The sequence below is a fragment of the Penicillium brevicompactum genome, assembly GCF_028827555.1.
Source record: "Penicillium brevicompactum strain IBT 35665 chromosome Unknown utg000003l_segment0_segment0, whole genome shotgun sequence".
In the NCBI taxonomy this organism is placed as follows: domain Eukaryota; kingdom Fungi; phylum Ascomycota; class Eurotiomycetes; order Eurotiales; family Aspergillaceae; genus Penicillium; species Penicillium brevicompactum.
The window spans coordinates 231,317-249,969 of NW_026623206.1; the positions used below are offsets into that span (position 1 = coordinate 231,317).

At 50.0% G+C, this 18,653-nt stretch overlaps 9 protein-coding genes across 9 annotated transcripts; 4 read left to right on the plus strand and 5 right to left on the minus strand.

Moving 5' to 3' along the window:
- Positions 1-712: 712 nt before the first annotated feature.
- On the plus strand, positions 713-2,365 carry N7506_003968 (autophagy-related protein 17; the record flags this gene model as incomplete). Its single annotated transcript, XM_056953263.1, has 1 exon — positions 713-2,365. The coding sequence occupies one exon, from the start codon at positions 713-715 to the stop codon at positions 2,363-2,365; it is 1,653 nt and encodes a 550-aa protein (XP_056812152.1).
- A 709-nt stretch (positions 2,366-3,074) lies between these two features.
- Positions 3,075-4,781, minus strand: N7506_003969 (serine/threonine-protein kinase RIO1; the record flags this gene model as incomplete). Its single annotated transcript, XM_056953264.1, has 1 exon — positions 3,075-4,781. The coding sequence occupies one exon, from the start codon at positions 4,779-4,781 to the stop codon at positions 3,075-3,077; it is 1,707 nt and encodes a 568-aa protein (XP_056812153.1).
- A 329-nt stretch (positions 4,782-5,110) lies between these two features.
- N7506_003970 (chromosome segregation protein SMC) lies at positions 5,111-8,928 on the plus strand (the record flags this gene model as incomplete). Its single annotated transcript, XM_056953265.1, has 5 exons — positions 5,111-5,148; positions 5,214-5,373; positions 5,423-6,633; positions 6,686-8,583; positions 8,636-8,928. The coding sequence occupies 5 exons, from the start codon at positions 5,111-5,113 to the stop codon at positions 8,926-8,928; spliced, it is 3,600 nt and encodes a 1,199-aa protein (XP_056812154.1).
- A 277-nt stretch (positions 8,929-9,205) lies between these two features.
- On the minus strand, positions 9,206-9,911 carry N7506_003971 (GIG1 family protein; the record flags this gene model as incomplete). Its single annotated transcript, XM_056953266.1, has 2 exons — positions 9,206-9,741; positions 9,806-9,911. 2 exons carry the CDS (start codon positions 9,909-9,911, stop codon positions 9,206-9,208), a joined length of 642 nt encoding a protein of 213 aa, XP_056812155.1.
- A 250-nt stretch (positions 9,912-10,161) lies between these two features.
- On the plus strand, positions 10,162-11,230 carry N7506_003972 (cytochrome b5 reductase family protein; the record flags this gene model as incomplete). The annotated part of the gene is made up of 4 exons (XM_056953267.1): positions 10,162-10,166; positions 10,216-10,349; positions 10,400-11,025; positions 11,081-11,230. 4 exons carry the CDS (start codon positions 10,162-10,164, stop codon positions 11,228-11,230), a joined length of 915 nt encoding a protein of 304 aa, XP_056812156.1.
- Positions 11,231-12,124: 894 nt separating this feature from the next.
- Positions 12,125-12,511, plus strand: N7506_003973 (DUF4267 domain-containing protein; the record flags this gene model as incomplete). The annotated part of the gene is made up of 1 exon (XM_056953268.1): positions 12,125-12,511. One exon carries the CDS (start codon positions 12,125-12,127, stop codon positions 12,509-12,511), a length of 387 nt encoding a protein of 128 aa, XP_056812157.1.
- A 158-nt stretch (positions 12,512-12,669) lies between these two features.
- On the minus strand, positions 12,670-13,995 carry N7506_003974 (uncharacterized protein; the record flags this gene model as incomplete). Its single annotated transcript, XM_056953269.1, has 4 exons — positions 12,670-13,079; positions 13,154-13,510; positions 13,570-13,771; positions 13,825-13,995. 4 exons carry the CDS (start codon positions 13,993-13,995, stop codon positions 12,670-12,672), a joined length of 1,140 nt encoding a protein of 379 aa, XP_056812158.1.
- Positions 13,996-15,862: 1,867 nt separating this feature from the next.
- On the minus strand, positions 15,863-16,128 carry N7506_003975 (uncharacterized protein; the record flags this gene model as incomplete). The annotated part of the gene is made up of 2 exons (XM_056953270.1): positions 15,863-16,011; positions 16,089-16,128. 2 exons carry the CDS (start codon positions 16,126-16,128, stop codon positions 15,863-15,865), a joined length of 189 nt encoding a protein of 62 aa, XP_056812159.1.
- Positions 16,129-17,138: 1,010 nt separating this feature from the next.
- Positions 17,139-18,219, minus strand: N7506_003976 (phosphatidylinositol phosphate kinase family protein; the record flags this gene model as incomplete). Its single annotated transcript, XM_056953271.1, has 2 exons — positions 17,139-17,891; positions 17,953-18,219. 2 exons carry the CDS (start codon positions 18,217-18,219, stop codon positions 17,139-17,141), a joined length of 1,020 nt encoding a protein of 339 aa, XP_056812160.1.
- Positions 18,220-18,653: the final 434 nt, after the last annotated feature.

Sequence of the window (18,653 nt, forward strand, 5' to 3'; positions counted from 1 at the left end):
AAGTACCAGAGGTAAGATTATTATGCCCTTGGATTCGAAAGAAAGAAACGTGAGTACCAAGTGGGAAAAGGGGTCTTATAAAGAGAAAAAAGCACAGGATTGCACAATCTCTCCCAAGGTAGCATAAGTCATTCACAGATCCGGGGGAAAGATTGCGTGACGGAAGGCAAATCACACGGGCGGTGAGACACGTGACTGATTGCGCGATCTCCGCAGTTGGTCACTTCATCTGCAGCCGCTTTCCTTCCTCGACAGGTCCTCAATTCGTCATTTCCCTCCTGATCTTCTCTTTTATCTTCTGTTTGTCTCCTGTTTGCTTCCTGTTTGTCTTTGTTTGGTGCACTTCACCGCCATTCGTGATTGTCGTGCCCCACCCCCCAGCTTTCCCGTCCATGTTTATCTGAACTGTCTTCTGTATTTTAAGGTCTCGACCGAGAGGATCCTCCTCTCGTCAAATCAACGATCGAGCTCGTGATTGATCTACTTTTTCACAGAGCTTATGAAGAGCTCATCGGGTCCGAAGCAGGTTTCCCCGGCCCGTGGGAGATCCTTGTATGCTCCACTAATCTACCTCTGATTTGGTGAGGCGCTGGATTGCGATAGGGGTTTGGCCTGATATTGCAACTTTCCCCCTGTGGTGGTTTGACCTTGCAAGCTCTTATTTGCATCCTTTCGGTCCCATCTGGATGCGCTATCTTGAGGAACTTCCGAAATGGCGTCATCCCAGTCCTCCTCCTCGTCTATCCCCCTCGGGGCTGGACCGGAGAATCAGAGTTCCCTTCCCCAGGTTGACACTCTAATCTCCTATCTATTGGGGGCTAAACGATCACTCACTTCCATCAATCATGTTTGGCGAGCCAATGAAATAGTCACGGCCTCGCATGCGGCCCTGGAGGAGAGTGTAACCGTGTGTTCCCGGACGGGTTTTCTGCGCCGAGGGCTCAATAGTCAGCTCCGACTTCTTTACGACGTTCGAACCGAGGTCGAGCAGATCTCATACCGAGGTCGTGATGAATTCTCAATAGCCTTGCAGGATCTCGATGCTGCGGATGCTCGGCTCAAAAACACCCTGAACTTACTGCGTGAGACCATTGTCCATGCATCATTCAGACCCGGTGATGAAGAAGAAAAAAGTCTACATGACTTTGTTGATGAGCGGGGAATTGAGGAATTACACGCCTCTCTGAAAGCCTCAATCGACCGCACTAACACAGCACGAGCCGAGTTGGACATCTCTAACCGTGAATTCGATGACGAGCTTGCAGCAACCAGGCAGTCGCTTCGTCACTTCCACACCGCCACCAAATTGGCGTCATCCCGTCTCTCGATCACATCTTCTTCTTCCTCTACGTCTGACTCCGGCCTGCTTACTTTGTCATCAATACCAGGCCAGATCCAATCATTGGAGGCTCACGCTCAGGAGATGGCCGTTCTTCTTGAAGCATTGGTTCGGCATTTTGATCTCTGCGTGACCGCCGTAAAGCACACCGATGGCGGAGGCGCAGTCGCACGGTCCATCACCGGTGATATGCCCACAGGCGCTGACGGCAGCAACGACGGGATGCCCAACATTGGGGCAGAAATCAACGCCCATCTCAACGCTCCCCTCGATCCAATGACAGATGCTGAATACCAGGAAATGGTGACTGTCTTGATCAAGGATGCCCCAGAGGCGGAGGATGTCGTAATTGAAATCCAAGATCGTATCACTGAGATGGAGTCTATTTTTGAGCACGTGCAAACCCATCGCGATGTGCTACTGTCTATTTCCAAGGCAACAATCGAAGTTCACGGACACCTCTCTTCTCTCGCCTCCAATGGCCTCCCTCGTTATATCTCTCAGGCACACAACTTCACCCGTGTATGGCACGAGGAAAACGATCGCATTAACTCTGGCCTTGCAGAACTTTCTGACTTACATTCTCTCTACGACGGGTTTCTCAATGCCTATGATAGCCTCATGCTCGAGGTAGCGCGCCGACGTCATGTCCGACAACGCGTGGAAAAGGTGCTGAGAGAGACCAGGCATAAGCTAGACTCGCTCCACAATGAAGATGCTGCTGCTCGTGATGCTTTCCGTGTGGAGCAGGGTGATTACCTCCCCTCGGACATATGGCCTGGAGTAGGCCTTGCGCCTATGCAAGTACAGTTCCTACGGCTCGCAGGTGGACATCTTGACGGTACCCCTGCCGCTGGAGATGTGCCCGAGGAGGAGGATCATCACCCCGCCGGAGCCAAGGCCGGATCTCCTGAAACCCAACTTCAGGACGAACACATCCCCGATCTGCCCAGAGACCTCATAGAACAAGCTTATGCTAGGATCAAGGCGAGGAACAAGTCTGCTTCTCAGGCGCACGTACCGTGATTATCCCCACCCATCCATCCTGTTCACTCTTGCTATTTCAGCCTTCAATTGACCCACAGTGCCCCAGGATAACATTCCCTCCTCCTTGTCATCCTGTAACTACGACGGAAATAGAATCTGGTTGAGAGCCCAGAATCCCTTATAGCCATGCCCTCATGGGGAACCTGATAATTTGCCCGAATTGCCTAAATGACGAAGAAGCACAATAGGTCTGACCATCTGCAAAACACATATGCAGCTACACTGTTCGTTCCTGATGTCTCCAGATGCATACCCTTCGGCCACCGCCGGAGGCGTAAGCACTGCCATCTGACGACAATGGGCTTGCAGAATGTTAACAGTTTGGGATGATTTCCAAAGAGAGCTCCGATAGGCCTAAAACTCCCACGGTTCCAAAGTTTCTCTTGACATTTTCCAAGGTTTTACCGGCTGTTCAGATATCTGTTCGCCTAGTTCCAATCTTGAAATTTTCGAGTTTCGGGCTGATCATTAGTACTGGATGGATATTTTAAACATAATGACTTCTTTGTGAACGAATATTTATTTTCTCATTTATATCAAGTTTAGACCAAGGTATCAAAATGCCCAATGCTCCATCCGTATATGCATTTCATCATCAAATCATGCCAAGCGGGTGTTAAACACAGAGTGTAAACATTCATAAAACCCGTACACATGCAAAGAGAGATAGAGTGAGAAAGCCGTAGGCTTAGTGCTTCTTCCGTGAAGAGGAAGAGACAAGCTTCTTCTTCAGGTGCTTGGGCATCTTGTTCGCCCGCTGTTCACGTTTCTCTTCCTTCACCTTCGCCTTGTGATCGCGCTTAGAGTCTTTGTCTTCGAAACGCTTGCCTCGGGGTGCCTTCTTGGCGAAGGGATCGCTATCATCCTCGTCATCAGAGCCGGATCCTGAAACAGAGACACCGCCACTTGCGTCAGATTCAGCGTCTTCTTCAGCATTTGCAGACTCCTTCTTCTTGCCGCCAGCCAACAGGTCTCCGTAGATAAGGTCACCACCCTTGCCATCACGGATACGCTCGGTATCACGCTCAACATCGTACACCTGCTCCAATGTCTGGGGAATATATTGCTGGCGGAAGACGGCGGTGTCGGCATCTTCGGCATCTTGCTGCTCATCTGTGCCCTCCTCACGTGCGACAAGAAGCTTGTCGATAGCGCTCATCATCTCTTCGTTCCCGGCAACGATTTCGGCGGGGCCTTCGGGGGAGATAATGAAATTGAAAACCGTGCGCTCAGGAAGAGTCATAACGTTCTTCCGACGGAAGAAGTCGCTGACGTTCTTGATATCCATGCGCAGGAACTCCAAACTACGGGGGTGATCGTGCTCAACACTTTGACTGACATCGATGATGTACAGGCGTTCCTTGTGGTACAAAATGTTGTACTCACTCAGATCAGCGTGGACCAAGTGGCAAGTCTGGTACATAACGCGCATATAGCCCAGCAACTCCATGTACAACTCGCGCCAGCGGTTCTCGGGTTCGGGGATGCTGAATTCAACGTCCTTGAGGCGGGGAGCACCCAATCCCTTGGAACTACCGATGAAGCCCATAACGAGGACATGCAGACGAAGGTAAAGAGGTTCGGGGGCGGGAATGCCAGCGGCATAAATTCTGCGAAGGTTGCGCATCTCTTTTTCGGCCCACAGCTTGACCATGGCACGGTTGTTGCTCTTGTTGTATCCTTGGCGGAAACGGAATTCACCAGTGACATACTTGTCACGGTCCTTGAAAACCAGGATACTGGTCTTGTAAACCTTGATGGCGCGGTGTAGTGGGGGTGCCTCGTCATCGTCTTGCGAAATGGACATGGCATGGTAGACGTTGGCCTCCTTTCCTGTAGACAAACAACCGTGGATCTCAGAGACAATGCCTCTGTTGATCATCTGCAGCAACAGCATGCGTGTGCGCGGGTCCAAGACTTGCTCTGAGGTGGCTCGATCGGCCTTATCTCCGCCCTTCTCAGCACGACCCGAAATACCAGCTTGTTGATCATCCAGCTTGATCTTCCCCGCATGGCGGGTAAGAGACTTGACCTGGTCATCGATAGACGCCGAAGTGTTGACGGTGGGCTTTTGTGTGTTTGTTTTGGGATACGTCCATTTCGGCACATTGGAGTCGGCGGCGAGATCATTGATTCTGCGCTGGCGGTTGTACGCCTTGGTAAGATCGGTGTTATCGGAGGAAAGAATGTCCTCGCGATCCAATTCCTCTTCGAAGATATCCTCGTAGTCCTCGTCCTCCTCGTCTTCTTCGTAATTTTCGGGCAGATCTTGCCCCGCCTCAGCGGAGTCTGCATTCTCGGGGTTCACATAGCCTTCGTTGGGCACGTAGGTGTGTGACGGCGCAAGGCCATCAGCAATTCCGGCTGCCGAAGCAGGACTCTCGTTCGAAGCCATTCTTGAACTTCAATGTCGAGAACGAGGATGTGTGATTTCCTTCCGTCGTCCCCAAGGTTTTTTTTTTCTGTGGCCCAAATTTGGCAGACCGCCCGGCAGAACCCCGCGCCCAACGAGACGCGCTGAATTCATCTCTCGCGTAGTTCAATCTCCCCGTTCGCCGCAACACATCCACGATACCCCTCGGTTTCTTTTTTTTCTTCGCTGGCAGGGAGAATCATCAAGCTTAACCGACACCGCGCGTTCTCTCTTTTTCTTTTTTTCTTGCGCCAGGCGCGTTATGCCGGGGAAGCTCTAACTGAAACTCGCGTCGCGCGTGTTCTTTCAAGATGTATGTGAAGCAGATCATCATCCAAGGCTTTAAGAGGTATTTTCTCCCAACCACGACTCAGTTTCCTTTGACCGAAAGATATCTGACCAAAATTCGTTTAGCTACAAGGACCAAACTGTCATTGAGCCATTTTCTCCTAAACATAATGTCATCGTTGGGCGCAATGGGTCCGGAAAGAGTAATTTCTTCGCAGCCATTCGATTTGTCCTGAGCGATGCGTACACTCACCTTGGCAGAGAGGAGCGTCAGGCTCTCTTGCACGTATGTACCATGGTATCCACCAATCGAACATATTGTTGACTTCGAACAGGAAGGTTCCGGTTCAGCTGTGATGTCCGCCTACGTGGAGATCATCTTCGATAACTCCGACGATCGATTCCCTACCGGCAAGCCCGAACTTGTTCTTCGTCGCACCATCGGAATCAAGAAGGACGAATACACACTTGATCGCAAGAATGCCACTAAGAACGATGTCATGAACCTCCTCGAGTCTGCCGGTTTCTCTCGATCCAATCCCTACTATATTGTCCCTCAAGGTCGGGTTACTGCTTTGACAAACATGAAGGACTCCGAGCGACTGGTTTTGCTGAAGGAGGTCGCTGGTACCCAGGTTTATGAAGCACGCCGATCAGAGTCTCTCAAGATCATGAACGAGACCAACAGCAAGCGCGCCAAGATTGACGAGCTTCTGGACTACATCAATGAGCGACTTGCTGAACTTGAGGAAGAGAAAGATGAGCTGCGAAGCTATCAGGAGAAGGACAAAGAAAGACGTTGCTTGGAGTACACTATTTACTCTCTAGAGCAGCAGGAGATCAGCAAGGTCTTGAGTGAGATTGAAGAACGCCGACAGAATGGCGTCGAGGATGCCGACAACAATCGTGAACAAGAAAACGAATTGCAAAATGCCATCGATCAGATCGACGCTGAGATCGCCGAATGCCGCCAGCAGATTGAGTTCCTCAAGGTTGACAAGGCTCAACTTGAGGATGAGCGCCGTGAAACTTCCAAGACACTCGCCCAAAATGAACTCCAAGCCAAATCGCTTTCAGACAACCAGGCCGCGGCACAAGCATCAAAATCGCGACACGACGCTGATTTGGCCTCAGTGCAGAAGGCAATTCGGGAGCGGGAATCGGATTACCAAGAGATCCTCCCTCGTTTCAATGCTCTGAAGGACGAAGAAGATGCGGTTAAATCTCAACTTACCGACGCAGAGTCATCTCGCGGGCGATTGTATGCGAAGCAAGGGCGAAACTCGACATTTAAGAACAAGTCAGAGCGTGACAAGTATTTGAATATGGAGGTCCGCGAAACTCAGAACTCTATCAAGTCTGTTCAGGGCGTGGTGACCCAAACACAAGAAGATATTCAAGAGCTCGAGTCCGCGATCACTGCTCTCGGGCCTGAAACAGAGCGCCTACGTGAACAGATTGATGGAAGAGGCGACACAATGCACTCCGTGGACGAGAAGGTACAGGATGCCAAAGACGAGAGAGATCGTTTGATGGATCAGAGAAAGTATGTTACACAAAAAAAGGACCATAAATCGCATATGCTGACTTTGATACAGGGAGCTTTGGAGAGAAGAGGCCAAACTGGACTCTGTCATCTCGAACGCATCCCAGGAAGCCGATCGCGCCGAACGCAGTCTCTCCTCTATGATGGACCAGAATACCAGTCGCGGAACAGCTGCTGTGCGTCGCATCAAGCGCCAGCACAACCTTGAAGGTGTTTACGGCACTCTTGCTGAACTCTTCGACGTGAACGAAAGGTATCGCACTGCCGTTGAAGTTACAGCTGGGCAAAGTTTGTTCCACTACGTCGTTGACACAGATGAGACTGCCACGGCCGTCCTTGAGATCTTGCAGAAAGAGAAGGCCGGTCGCGTGACGTTCATGCCACTCAACAGACTTCGATCGAGGCCTTTGGACATGCCCCGTGCTAGTGACACGATTCCCATGATTGAGAAGTTGCAGTACGACCCAGCATACGAACGGGCCTTCCAGCACGTATTTGGCAAAACCATCATTTGCCCTAACTTGCAGGTTGCCTCACAGTACGCACGCAGCCATGGTGTCAATGCTATCACTCCCGAGGGTGATAGATCAGACAAGCGCGGTGCGCTGACTGGTGGATACCACGACTCGCGCTCATCTCGACTTGACGCTGTCAAGAATGTGGGCAAGTGGAGAGACGAATGTGAAGCCAAGCGTAACCGCGGAGTTGAAATTCGGAAGGAGTTGGAGAAACTCGACCAGATGATCACGAAGGCTGTGGGTGAATTGCAGAAGCTCGAACAACAGAGACATCAAGTCCAAAACAGCAGTGGCCCACTGCGACAAGAATTGCGCGGTAAACGCGATCTTCTTCAGAGCAAGAATGACACCCTCGACGCCAAGCGACGAGCGCTCCGGAACCTCGAGTCTAACCTTGCGGCTCTTAACGAGCAAGTCAGCTCATTCTCTGCTGAATTGTCCACACCTTTCCAGAAGGCTCTCACCAACGAAGAAGAGCAGCGACTCGAGAGTCTGGTTACCACCATCAGAGAACTTCGCCAACAGCACCAAGAACTCTCTGGGCAGCGCAGTGAGCTAGAGGCTCGCAAGTCAGTACTGGAAGTCGAGCTTCGAGAGAATCTCAATCCTCTCCTTGATCAACTTCTCAACCGGGATGTCGACAATGCCGACGAGGAAGTCCAGGGCAACCTCAAGGAATCCCAACGGGAGGTCAAGCGGCTCGGTCAGGCTCTGGAGAAATTGAGCAAGCGGTTAGAGCAGGTCGATACCTCGATCGAGGAGGGCAGTGCTCGTATCTTAGAATTGCAGCAACGCAACGCAGAGACCCGACGCGAGGTGGAAGAACTCCGTCGCTCCATCGACAAGCACCGGCGTCGCATGGAGAAGAGCACGCAAAAGAAGGCAGCACTTACAAAGCAAGGCGCTGAATGTGCGGCTAACATCCGCTCTCTGGGTGTTCTCCCCGACGAGGCATTCACCAAGTACCAGAACACCGACTCCAACACCGTTGTCAAGAAGCTCCATAAGACCAACGAGGCTCTGAAGAAGTATTCACACGTCAACAAGAAAGCCTTCGAGCAATACAACAGCTTCACCAAGCAGCGTGAGACATTGACTACTCGTCGTTCCGAGCTGGACGCATCGCAGAAGTCCATTGATGATCTCATCTCTGTCCTCGATCAGCGCAAGGACGAGGCCATCGAGCGCACCTTCAAGCAAGTCTCTCGCGAGTTCCACAATGTGTTTGAAAAACTTGTTCCGGCCGGTCGTGGTCGTCTGATCATTCAACGCAAGACAGACCGCGCTACCCGTCCGGGTGAAGAGGTTGATTCCGACGATGAGGATGCACACCAGAGTGTGGAGAACTATGTTGGCGTTGGCATCAGTGTCAGTTTCAACAGCAAGCACGATGACCAGCAGCGTATCCAGCAGCTCAGTGGTGGACAAAAGAGTAAGCTACCCCTCTGTTCCGATTTATCTTTCTTTCTAACTTTTCTACCTAGGTCTTTGTGCGCTTGCCCTCGTCTTTGCTATTCAGGCTTGCGATCCCGCGCCCTTCTATCTCTTCGACGAGATTGATGCCAACCTGGACGCCCAGTACCGAACGGCAGTCGCGCAAATGCTCAAGTCGATCTCCGACTCTACCAATGGACAGTTCATCTGCACCACCTTCCGGCCTGAAATGCTGCACGTGGCGGAGAAGTGCTACGGCGTGAGCTTCCGACAGAAGGCCAGTACTATTGACGTGGTGTCGCGGGATGAGGCCCTGAAGTTTGTGGAGGAGCAGAAGACATGATCCTACCCTCTTTGTATATTGTAATCTTTCTTTTGCTTTAGTGGACTAGCTGGCGTCTGATACCGGATTCATTATTCATTTATTTTATCCAATACTCGCAATGAAATGCAGACTCATAGGCTTGTGTCATGCCAGGCACAGGGTTCTCACCAGCTCACCGAGGCATCTGTCTTGAAGATTCGCCACGCAACCTTATTGCAAAGTATTCCCTTGTCATGTTCACGTTCGTGGATGTTATAACTGGTCAGTCAAACATCCCGGTCCAATTGGCAGAAATTTATTCGCCCGACCATTCAACCAAAATATCTTCGGGAACGTCACGGACGAGAATATGGACGTGTTCAAGGGCGCGGACACTCTGGAGGCCGACCCAATTTTTGAACCAAAGCACATGCGCCGCAGGATCCGAGAAAGCAGATTCCCGAGCCAATCGGTCCACAAAGGTCTTCTGCACGAAGGTGTTGATCAGGGCTCGCGACTCATCTGTCAAATGACCTTCCCCGGATTGCACGGGGATTGGGGTACGCAGCCACACGACCAGATGCGAAATACCCGGAGTGAGCCCATAGGGCCAGTCATTGCGGAGAATCTTGTAGTCCTCGGGATCGGCAAAGGGGCACGGGTTTTTGAAGGCCGCCAGAGGGTGGATAACCGAATCAGTGCCGTTAGCGGCACCCGGTAAAGGCCACTGCAGTCGCCGCTGGCAGATGTAGTTCATGATCGAACCATACTGAGTCTTCGTCTCCGCAGACCAGGCCAGGTACCGGCGGAGATCGGAGGGCTTCCGTTTGAGAGCGCCCAGATCATTTCGGGCTATGATACAAAAGAACAGATGAGGGGAACTGTGCGGGGAGGAATTTGGAGGAGTCAGACCTACCGATAATGTCCTTCAATTCATTCCAGTCGTGGTATGCAAACTCCTCGTCGGTCATGGCCAGAAGCTGATGGTCCAGCGGGGTGAGATTAAAAGCTGGTGCCGCCATTGTTTATTGTATGAAGCCAAAAATGAAGAAGAACAGTATAAAATCACGGTAGTAAACAAAATCCAACAGTAAATAAGCCGGGAGTACTTCGAACGGAAATCGAAACCCCAAAAGGTGGGAATTTCCGTTGGGCGGAACCCCCCAGTCCGTCCCCTCATTGCTTTTCTGCTCTTCTTCTCTTTCTTCTCTCTCTCTCTCTCTCTCTCTCTTGCACTCTCCCCTCCGTTGCAATTATCTCTCTAATTTCAATATGAGGTGAGTCTCCTATCCCCCATGCTAATTATACAATGGCTTATTCTCCCAGTGTCGCCAACATCGGCACGGCCCTTGCGCCCTCGGCCCTGCTCGTCGCAGCTGTTTACGCTATCAAGCCTGAGTTTGTCACTTATGCAGTCGCTGTTGCTGGCATTCTCGCCGGCTACTTGGTTTTCAGCAACAGTACGTTCCTTCCTGTCTCAATGGGTGTAATCTAGTCTAACCTACCACAGAGCCTCGCAAGGTCCTGAATCCCACCGAGTTCCAGAACTTCGTCCTCAAGGAGAAGAACGAGATCTCCCACAATGTCGCAATTTACCGCTTTGCCCTGCCCCGTCCTACCGACATTCTCGGTCTGCCCATCGGTCAGCACATCTCTCTCGCCGCCACCATCGAAGGCCAGCCCAAGGAGGTTGTCCGCTCCTACACCCCCATTTCCTCCGACAATGAGGCTGGCTACTTCGACCTGCTTGTCAAGGCCTACCCCCAGGGTAACATCTCCAAGTACTTGACCACCCTGAAGATTGGCGACAACCTCAAGGTCCGCGGCCCCAAGGGCGCCATGGTCTACACCCCCAACATGTGCCGCCACATCGGTATGATCGCTGGTGGCACTGGTATCACCCCCATGCTGCAGGTCATTAAGGCTATTATCCGTAACCGTCCCCGCAACGGTGGCAACGACACCACCAAGGTCGACCTCATCTTCGCCAACGTCAACCCCGACGACATTCTGCTCCGCGACCAGCTCGAGCAGCTCGAGATGGAAGACGATGGATTCCGCGTCTACTACGTCCTCAACAACCCTCCCGAGGGCTGGACCGGCGGTGTCGGCTTTGTTACCCCCGACATGATCAAGGTATGTTTGCTATGCGAGGCCTATGTCATCTCCATCACTAATTTGAGTTCTACAGGAGCGCCTGCCTGCCCCCGCTGCCGATGTCAAGGTTCTTCTCTGCGGTCCTCCCCCCATGATCAGCGCCATGAAGAAGTCTACCGAAGCTCTCGGCTACACCAAGGCCCGCCCCGTCAGCAAGCTCGAGGACCAGGTCTTCTGCTTCTAAACAGTCTGCGGATTGAAAAGTCGTTACGCGCGGTTACTTGCTCATATGTCGCACTTGAAGTTTGGGCTACGAAAGTACTCCCGTTGGTATATATTCGGATTTTGTTAGATGTGTCTATAGACCCCATGCCGTGATTGGGAGCGAACACTCCTCGGCTGTTGGTTTAGATGAATACCCGCTTCGTTTTTTTCCTTTTTTTCTCTTTCTTTCTTATCCCCCTTCTTTTTCGGGTTTAATGCATTCCCAATTAGTTCTGGTCTAGCTGGTTCAACTCCGAGGCTTCTGTCTCGTCTCTATGAAATTGAAGATGAAGTCTGGACACACGTAGGATTGAGCGAACTTTCAACCAGCCCCAGATGCTCTCCACGGGCACTATCACCAATCCGAGAGGCAGAGGCTACGAGTACCTACAAGAGCGCCAGGCATGGTCTCAAAAGGTTCATCTGGCTATTGCCCGCTACTGCAACGTGATGTTTACTATTCTACAATCTATTATATCCTTCATTCGTCTGGGCTGCCCAATTTTGAGCCAAGCAATCTTGTGGCTATCGACACTTGAAAACATTGTCTAGAACCCCCCGGCAGGTGGGTACAATAGCGATCTAGAACTAGTTACCAGCAGTTCCCTGGTTTCTCCCTCGTGCGCCGATCACTCCAATTTGTTGCTCGAACATCACATCTCATCACACTGCAGCATCTGTAGGAAATTAACCCCATACAAGCGTCCAATCATACCCATGGCGTCGATCAAGGGTCTTGGCGTAAGACAACTGAGAACGAGACGGACGATGATCTCTTGATTGATCACAAAGCCCATTATCCCATCTCAAGAGCCTAGCTCTCACGATCCACGATCTGACAATCGCCATCACATCACTAGACCAACTAGTCACCATGCTGGGCCACTTTTCAATAACCCACATCCCACCCCTGTTCGTTACAGCCGCGCTGACGTTCGGTGGCCTGATTCCCCTCTTCGACGCCGAGTTCGCCATTCGTGAATTCGGACTCCCTAACCAGGCTGCAATCTCCAAGCCTGCCCAATCGCTCATGATAACCAGCGCGGGGCGCGGCACGGCCATCGGACTCGCACTGACGACCCTCTACCTGCAAGGCAAGTTGATCGAGTTCGATACCGTATTGTCGGTCCTGTGGTTTGTGGGTATCATCGACGGCTACGTTTGCTGGAGAGAAGGAGTGCCGGGCCGCGGCGTGTTCCGAGTGACGAGTGGAGTGGTGATCGCTGCGTGGGGGCTATTTGGACTGACGTCGCGATTATAGTTCTGGGCGTATTGTTTACCTGTATGCGCAGTACGAATTTACGAAGTCTGTCAATTGGTAATGAGTTATTGCAAAGAATCGAAATTTGGTATATTTGGGGTCATGAGAAAGCAATTAGAAAGAATGTAGGGCATCAATGCGTTAAGATAGAAAGACGTTCAGGTGCGTGGTGGCTCCTTGAAGTGTTTCATTTCCACCCACCCTTCTGGATCTCCATTGTGGCTCAGAATAGTATGGGGGGTTTCGGGCTCGTCTTCGCCGAATCGAGAGAGAGATCCGCATGAGGAGGCGTCCACAGTATCGGCAGATTGCTGGCGGCCTTTCATCGACGATATGGAGATAGTGGTGGTGACGATCGGAGGTGCGACTGACTGAGTGGCTCGAGTTGTAGAGGCAAATTGACCGTACTCGTTATACAGCTTGTACTGGGGCTGGCTGCGGTTGTTGGTGGATTTGATGAATCGGTGAGTGAGAGGACGGAAGATAGGCCACACGGGTGGAATGGACATGGTGATGAGAACAATCCATTCTTCGACCTCTCCCCAGCGGAAGAGAACACCGACACCGTCTGCAAGATGTTAATAACTGTGTTCCAGGGCTGGGGTGTCATGCATGACATGACATAGAGGCACAAGCACTTACATGAAGAGTCAGCGCTCATGATAAACTTCGCTGCCCACGTTCGGACAATGGCTGCAGCACCGGCAAAAACACCGCATCCCATGAGGAAACTCAGACCCCATTTCAGCTTTTTATCGATGCGCAAGGGGATCAACATCGTGATGGGTATGATGGCGAGATAGAAGTCGGAGATAGCAGCCACCGCACCCACGAAGTAGGTGTAGTATACACTTCTCCCGTGGTCACACTGTGCCTGTCGAAGAGGATCCCACAACGCACTTGGGGGACTGCATTGGAACCAAACGAGCAATATCTGCGGAATATTGAAGACGATATTTAAACCGGCGACGATAATAAGGCTGCGTCGAATCTTGGGATCTGTGGCGAGGTTTTTGTCAGTTGGAAGGGTATCATCGACAAAGCACCGATATACATACTGCTCTGTGAGTTCATTTCAATCAGAAATGCAGCCACCGCGACCTTGCCGGTCGGAATAGCCAAGTTGAAAAAGAAGACCGTTATCCATGTGAACAGAAGGAAGTTGTGTAGTTCCCCGACTTCCTCAACGATGGTGATGTGATTTCCTAACCCATGAAGAACAGATATGATACCGAAGATCTGTGTGAGGGTAGTGAAGAGCTGATCATAGGTCAGTATAGCCATTGGGGAACGAGAGTGTCCAGAAGCCATACCCAAGCGACGAGAGACCATATCAAGGCACTGGTTCCAAATTTGTTCATGCGAAGTCGCACATACACTCGCAACACCATGAAAATGGTAGCGACAACGCCTAAAGCAATACCCAGACGGAGGTCGGAGGGCCCACGACCCCCATACGCTGGGAATTTCTCATGAAGACCCATGATCTAAGGAGTGACAAGACTGACAGGTAAAGACTGAAATGACAGGGCTCATTTTCGAGAACCCTACGGGCAGGGCCTCGAGCAGCCACCCAGGTTATGTACTCGAACTAGATCCCATTTCTATCGGCACCGGGGCTAAGAGCGGAGGTCCCCGTTTCCAGTACGAATCGCGTTTGCCATTCACAAATACTCGAGAGAGGTGGGGGCCCATGCAGTAGGAACCAAAATGCTTAATTGGTGACAAGAAGGCGGCCTAGTCCGATCGAGTGGAGAGCAACCATCGAAACATATGCGAGATGTCAAAGCGGATTCCAAATCCATTGGTTCGCGACGCCACCAAATGAGAATATTACAGTGTCATCATCGGGGATTGGATGTTTTTGCTCAAGTGCAGACATTGTACCTAGTACTCCGTATGGTTGTTTCCAGCTGATCTTGCCATGACAAGAATATCACTAGTTCTTAGCTTAATGGACTATTGACTGCCTCTCCGGCCGATCATGGAAGCAATTGGTACCTGAGTCCGGAAGATCCCCAGGAACATGCTCCATTAACTCCGAGCAAGCCTCCAACAACACCCCAGGGTGCTATGGCGGTCAGTGCATTGGGAATGAGTACCCCTGAAACGTGCATTCATATATCCAGGCACTTGTATAGGCCTCTCGATCGAAAGTTCCCCACTAGTATACGCTCAGATCTATGGAATGCGTCAGAGTTCAACTATTCAATATAGAGTTAATGAACACGACACTCGAGAATATTGGGACTTTAAGCGAAATGTACGGAGTACCTGTATCACAATCAATTGCTCCATAGTGCGACCTCTCTTCAGCCGCGTAGGGTGCTCCACCTCCTCTGCCGTGGATCTTCGGTGGAGCAGCAAAATTGTCTCGGTTGTCTTTGCCTTCGGGCTTTTATCAATCTCGAGTGGAATGACAAGCAAGACCCCACATGAACAGCCGTTCTTTACTGCTGCCAGATGCGTACAATTTCCCAAGAAATATCACTGCATTAGTGCTAGTCGGTTCCCTGATTCAGGTACAATTGCGCTCGCATGTCTTCCAAGGTTGATTCGACGACCCACAACATTGATTTCTAACGACCTTTACCCACTTGGGAAAGTTCGGCTTCTGCGGATGCTTGAACTGCCTTTGACCCGCCGATCATGCGACACAAAGCCAATCAACCCTAATCATCCTGCCATTGAGTCTGTCATCCGCTCTTGTTCCATGGCACGCAATTCAATTTTTTTCTCTTGTTGACTCAACTTTCAATAGTGCGAGAAATTCTCTAATGGTCAGGTTTTCATTCCTCGCAAGGTAATCAAGTACACGTAGAGTGTTGTGGTCATTTGATAGCGCACCGTGTTTAACCGTCTCGTACGAGGGGAATCTTCATGCCGGCATCGGCTCGACAAAAAAAGAAAAAAGTGAGGGGTATTATCTAGTCTCGGCTCATCGTTCAACACGTTGCAATAAAGCTTATAGTTACAGGGTTTGAGCTATTGAAGTATACGGAGTACCAAATCATACGATGCCAATGTTGATCGATGATCCCACAAACGGCCATGATGGTTGTTGTGAACGCCCAGGTGGGACCGGTCTTTGTTGGGGCGGGACGGCCTTTCCAGTTTTCAATTTTCTCACCTCTTGATTCCCCATTGTGTTATCTAGTCTTGGGTCTAACTTCAAGTGGTGCTAGTAACAACAATTTCTGCAAGGGGGCTTACGCCACGTGGATGAGGCTCAACTACTTCAATTGCTTGAACTCACAACTCTAACCTTGAATTGCCGGGGACTTGGCCGAATTTATTTATTTATTTCACTTGCCTAACAATAAATTGGTATAAACATCACCTACACACTGTTTAACTTTTTTCTGCCGACGAACTAGTCTCTTCAGTGTCTGATCCTCCAGAGGAATACTCAGTGACTGAGTCCCACTCAACCTCAGGCGGTCCATACCACTCCGGGTGAAGAATTCGGTCACACACACTGCCATGACAACAATTCTTACCTGAATGGTATGGTTTCATGTCGAAAAGAAGGGCTCTGTTGATAGTAGCATTTCCAAGATCGATTTGCTTTTTGTACCATTTTGCCAGCTGCAGTGCATCTTCGGTTCTGTTTTCATCGTTCATGTGCTGTCCAGAAACTGGAAGGGAAATACACCACCTTATCTCCAAATCCCAAGGTATGTCAGCAAAGTCAAATCTATTCTCTTGAAGTCGCTCAATGACTCGGGTCATGACTGCCCCGTCAGTGCGCATGAGGAGGTTCTCTCCGTAGCGGAACACTATGTTTATCCAATATGCGTCGTCAGCCACATCAACACCTAGTCCGTTGTGACAAGTGATGTAGAAGGACATTGTGGTCTGTTATATCGCTGATAGTACAGCGTGCGTGCCAAGTGGCTTGCTGATGATGGTCTACTGGGCTGAGGGAAATCTTTTGTTGTCTCGACCTGGTTTGTGAAACTTGGACCTTGGTATAATACGTCTACCTCTGTTAGGGTTGGGGTATCTACTTGCTTAAATGGACATCGCCAAGGTTTGAGTTGTATTCTTTCAGGCATATTCATTCAATGGCCTTTCATCATCTCTTCGGAACAATGACCTTTTATCACAATTAAATTGTTGCTCCTCAAAGGTCTTTTAGTATGTGGAAACGATCAAAGAACTACTAAAAAAAAAGAAATCTTGTCCCACGATCTCTAGTTGTCAAGGTTGGTAAGACAACGTCACTAAAACTTTGGATGGCTTCGATGGCTTCTGGGTGTGAACCTCCGATCGAGGTCTTGGTGCAGCCATGGTCACAGACTTTGGATTGTAAGCTTTCCGCGGAGCGTCAAAATACTGAGCAAGGGACCTTTCAAAATCAAAGACGCCAATTTGAAGGTGGTACATCACTGAGTTACTTTCACAGAAAATATAACCAGCTTGTGTGCTTACAACATACACAGGTAGATGATATCTTGATATGCTCATGCTTCAAGGTTGTGTGGTAGCTATGGCTTGCTCCTGAGTAAAGTTATGAAATTGAGTCATCGGTAGATATTTCAAAGCAAAGAAATCAGTGGCGCGAGAGATATCTTCGAATAGTTCAAAATTGGTACGCGAAGGCTGGGTTTATCTCCAGGGTTGTTCAATGTTCTTCAATCATCTCAGAAACCATGGTCAAGAACTTGTCACGATATTCACTTGGCGTGGTCGTGATAGTCATGGGCCCTTGCCTTCCCACGACGTTGAAGGTCTGCACCACGCCTGATAGTGCCAGAGGCTGAAGCTTGTGTCGAGCCCAAAAGAAGTCTAGTATGACCGCACGGTACTTCCACTGTCCATCAGCAGATGGCAGCCCTGCTCGCCATGGACTTCTCCGACCCTGCACCGGAAGATCTGAAGACGCAGGTATACGAATCAGGAACAAAGAATAATCAACAACATTAGCGTCCTGAAGGAAGGCCGTATCTTTCTGGATCATATCCCAGAAGCACTTGTAGTCTGAGCGAGACAAATAGAGCTTTTCATCGAATCTATCTGCCAGCTTGTTGAGCGTCTCATCGCTTACTAGAGTCCGAGGCATGATATCACGCTCTGGATAAAAGTAATCAATTGGCTTCAAATCGTATGTTTCCCACTTCTCAGCGGCTGGGTCTTCATCTCGGCCGCACATCGTGTTCTCCATGACAATATGATGGGCTGGGGTCAATCCAAAGAGTGTGCCCAGAGTAACATAAGGTGCAATGAGATAGTCTGTAATCCATACAAGTAAAGAATCTGGATTTTGGGACATATACTCAAAGTAAGGCAGAAGAAGGTCCTCTTGGAAAAAGGAGTACTCGAAATGGCGCGGCAGGCTCTTTACAATCAAACGTGTGTCAACCGTAGCGAGAAAAGTCTGTAAGATGTCATTAGCTACGCTCCGAGTCATTCCAAGGTTGGATTATTTATTCGCTCACCGATCCTGAGTAGCCCAAGTCGCCCACTGTCTTGAATGGAAGCTGTCCTCTTGTATGGAAGCTTGCTTGGTATTCGTTCAGATCAAACTTCCATACCTCGCCACGTAGTTTCTCGAACAGTTCTCGCTCATGTCGTGTGAGTTTTATCCGGCGCACCGAGAAGAAAGCCAGAAGCTTCTTAAGGAGAGTCTTTTTTGAATGATTGTCACGGGTCAATGCAGACTGTATGGACTTTATTAATGCGGATTCTCGGCGACTCTGCTTCATTGTGGGGGTGGACCTGAAAGACGGTCTTGGAAAATTACAAGGTGAATAACAAAAGTATTAAAAGGCAGCAAAAAAGGCAAAAGGCTGTGATATCAAGGAACTATCTACTGTGCTCCTGGTACATGACGTCAAGACGCCAGGGCTGTCTGTGGTTGGCTGCCCCAACGGTGTGTGTTTATGTACATTCGCTGTATGTTAATATGCAGCTCTGCTGTTGAAACTTTAAATAATAAAATCCACTTCTTATGACTATTTAAACTGAGTCCCACTAACTCGAGATTTTCAAATTTAGAAACTTTGCAAGGTTAACACCAGAGTATGGGATTGTGTACATGTTCCAAGGTTGTTACACACTGTCAAAATATACATTGGGGGAAAACCAAAAATGTTAGAGATAATGACAGGAAGCATTGGAAATTGATTCGATTTTCTAA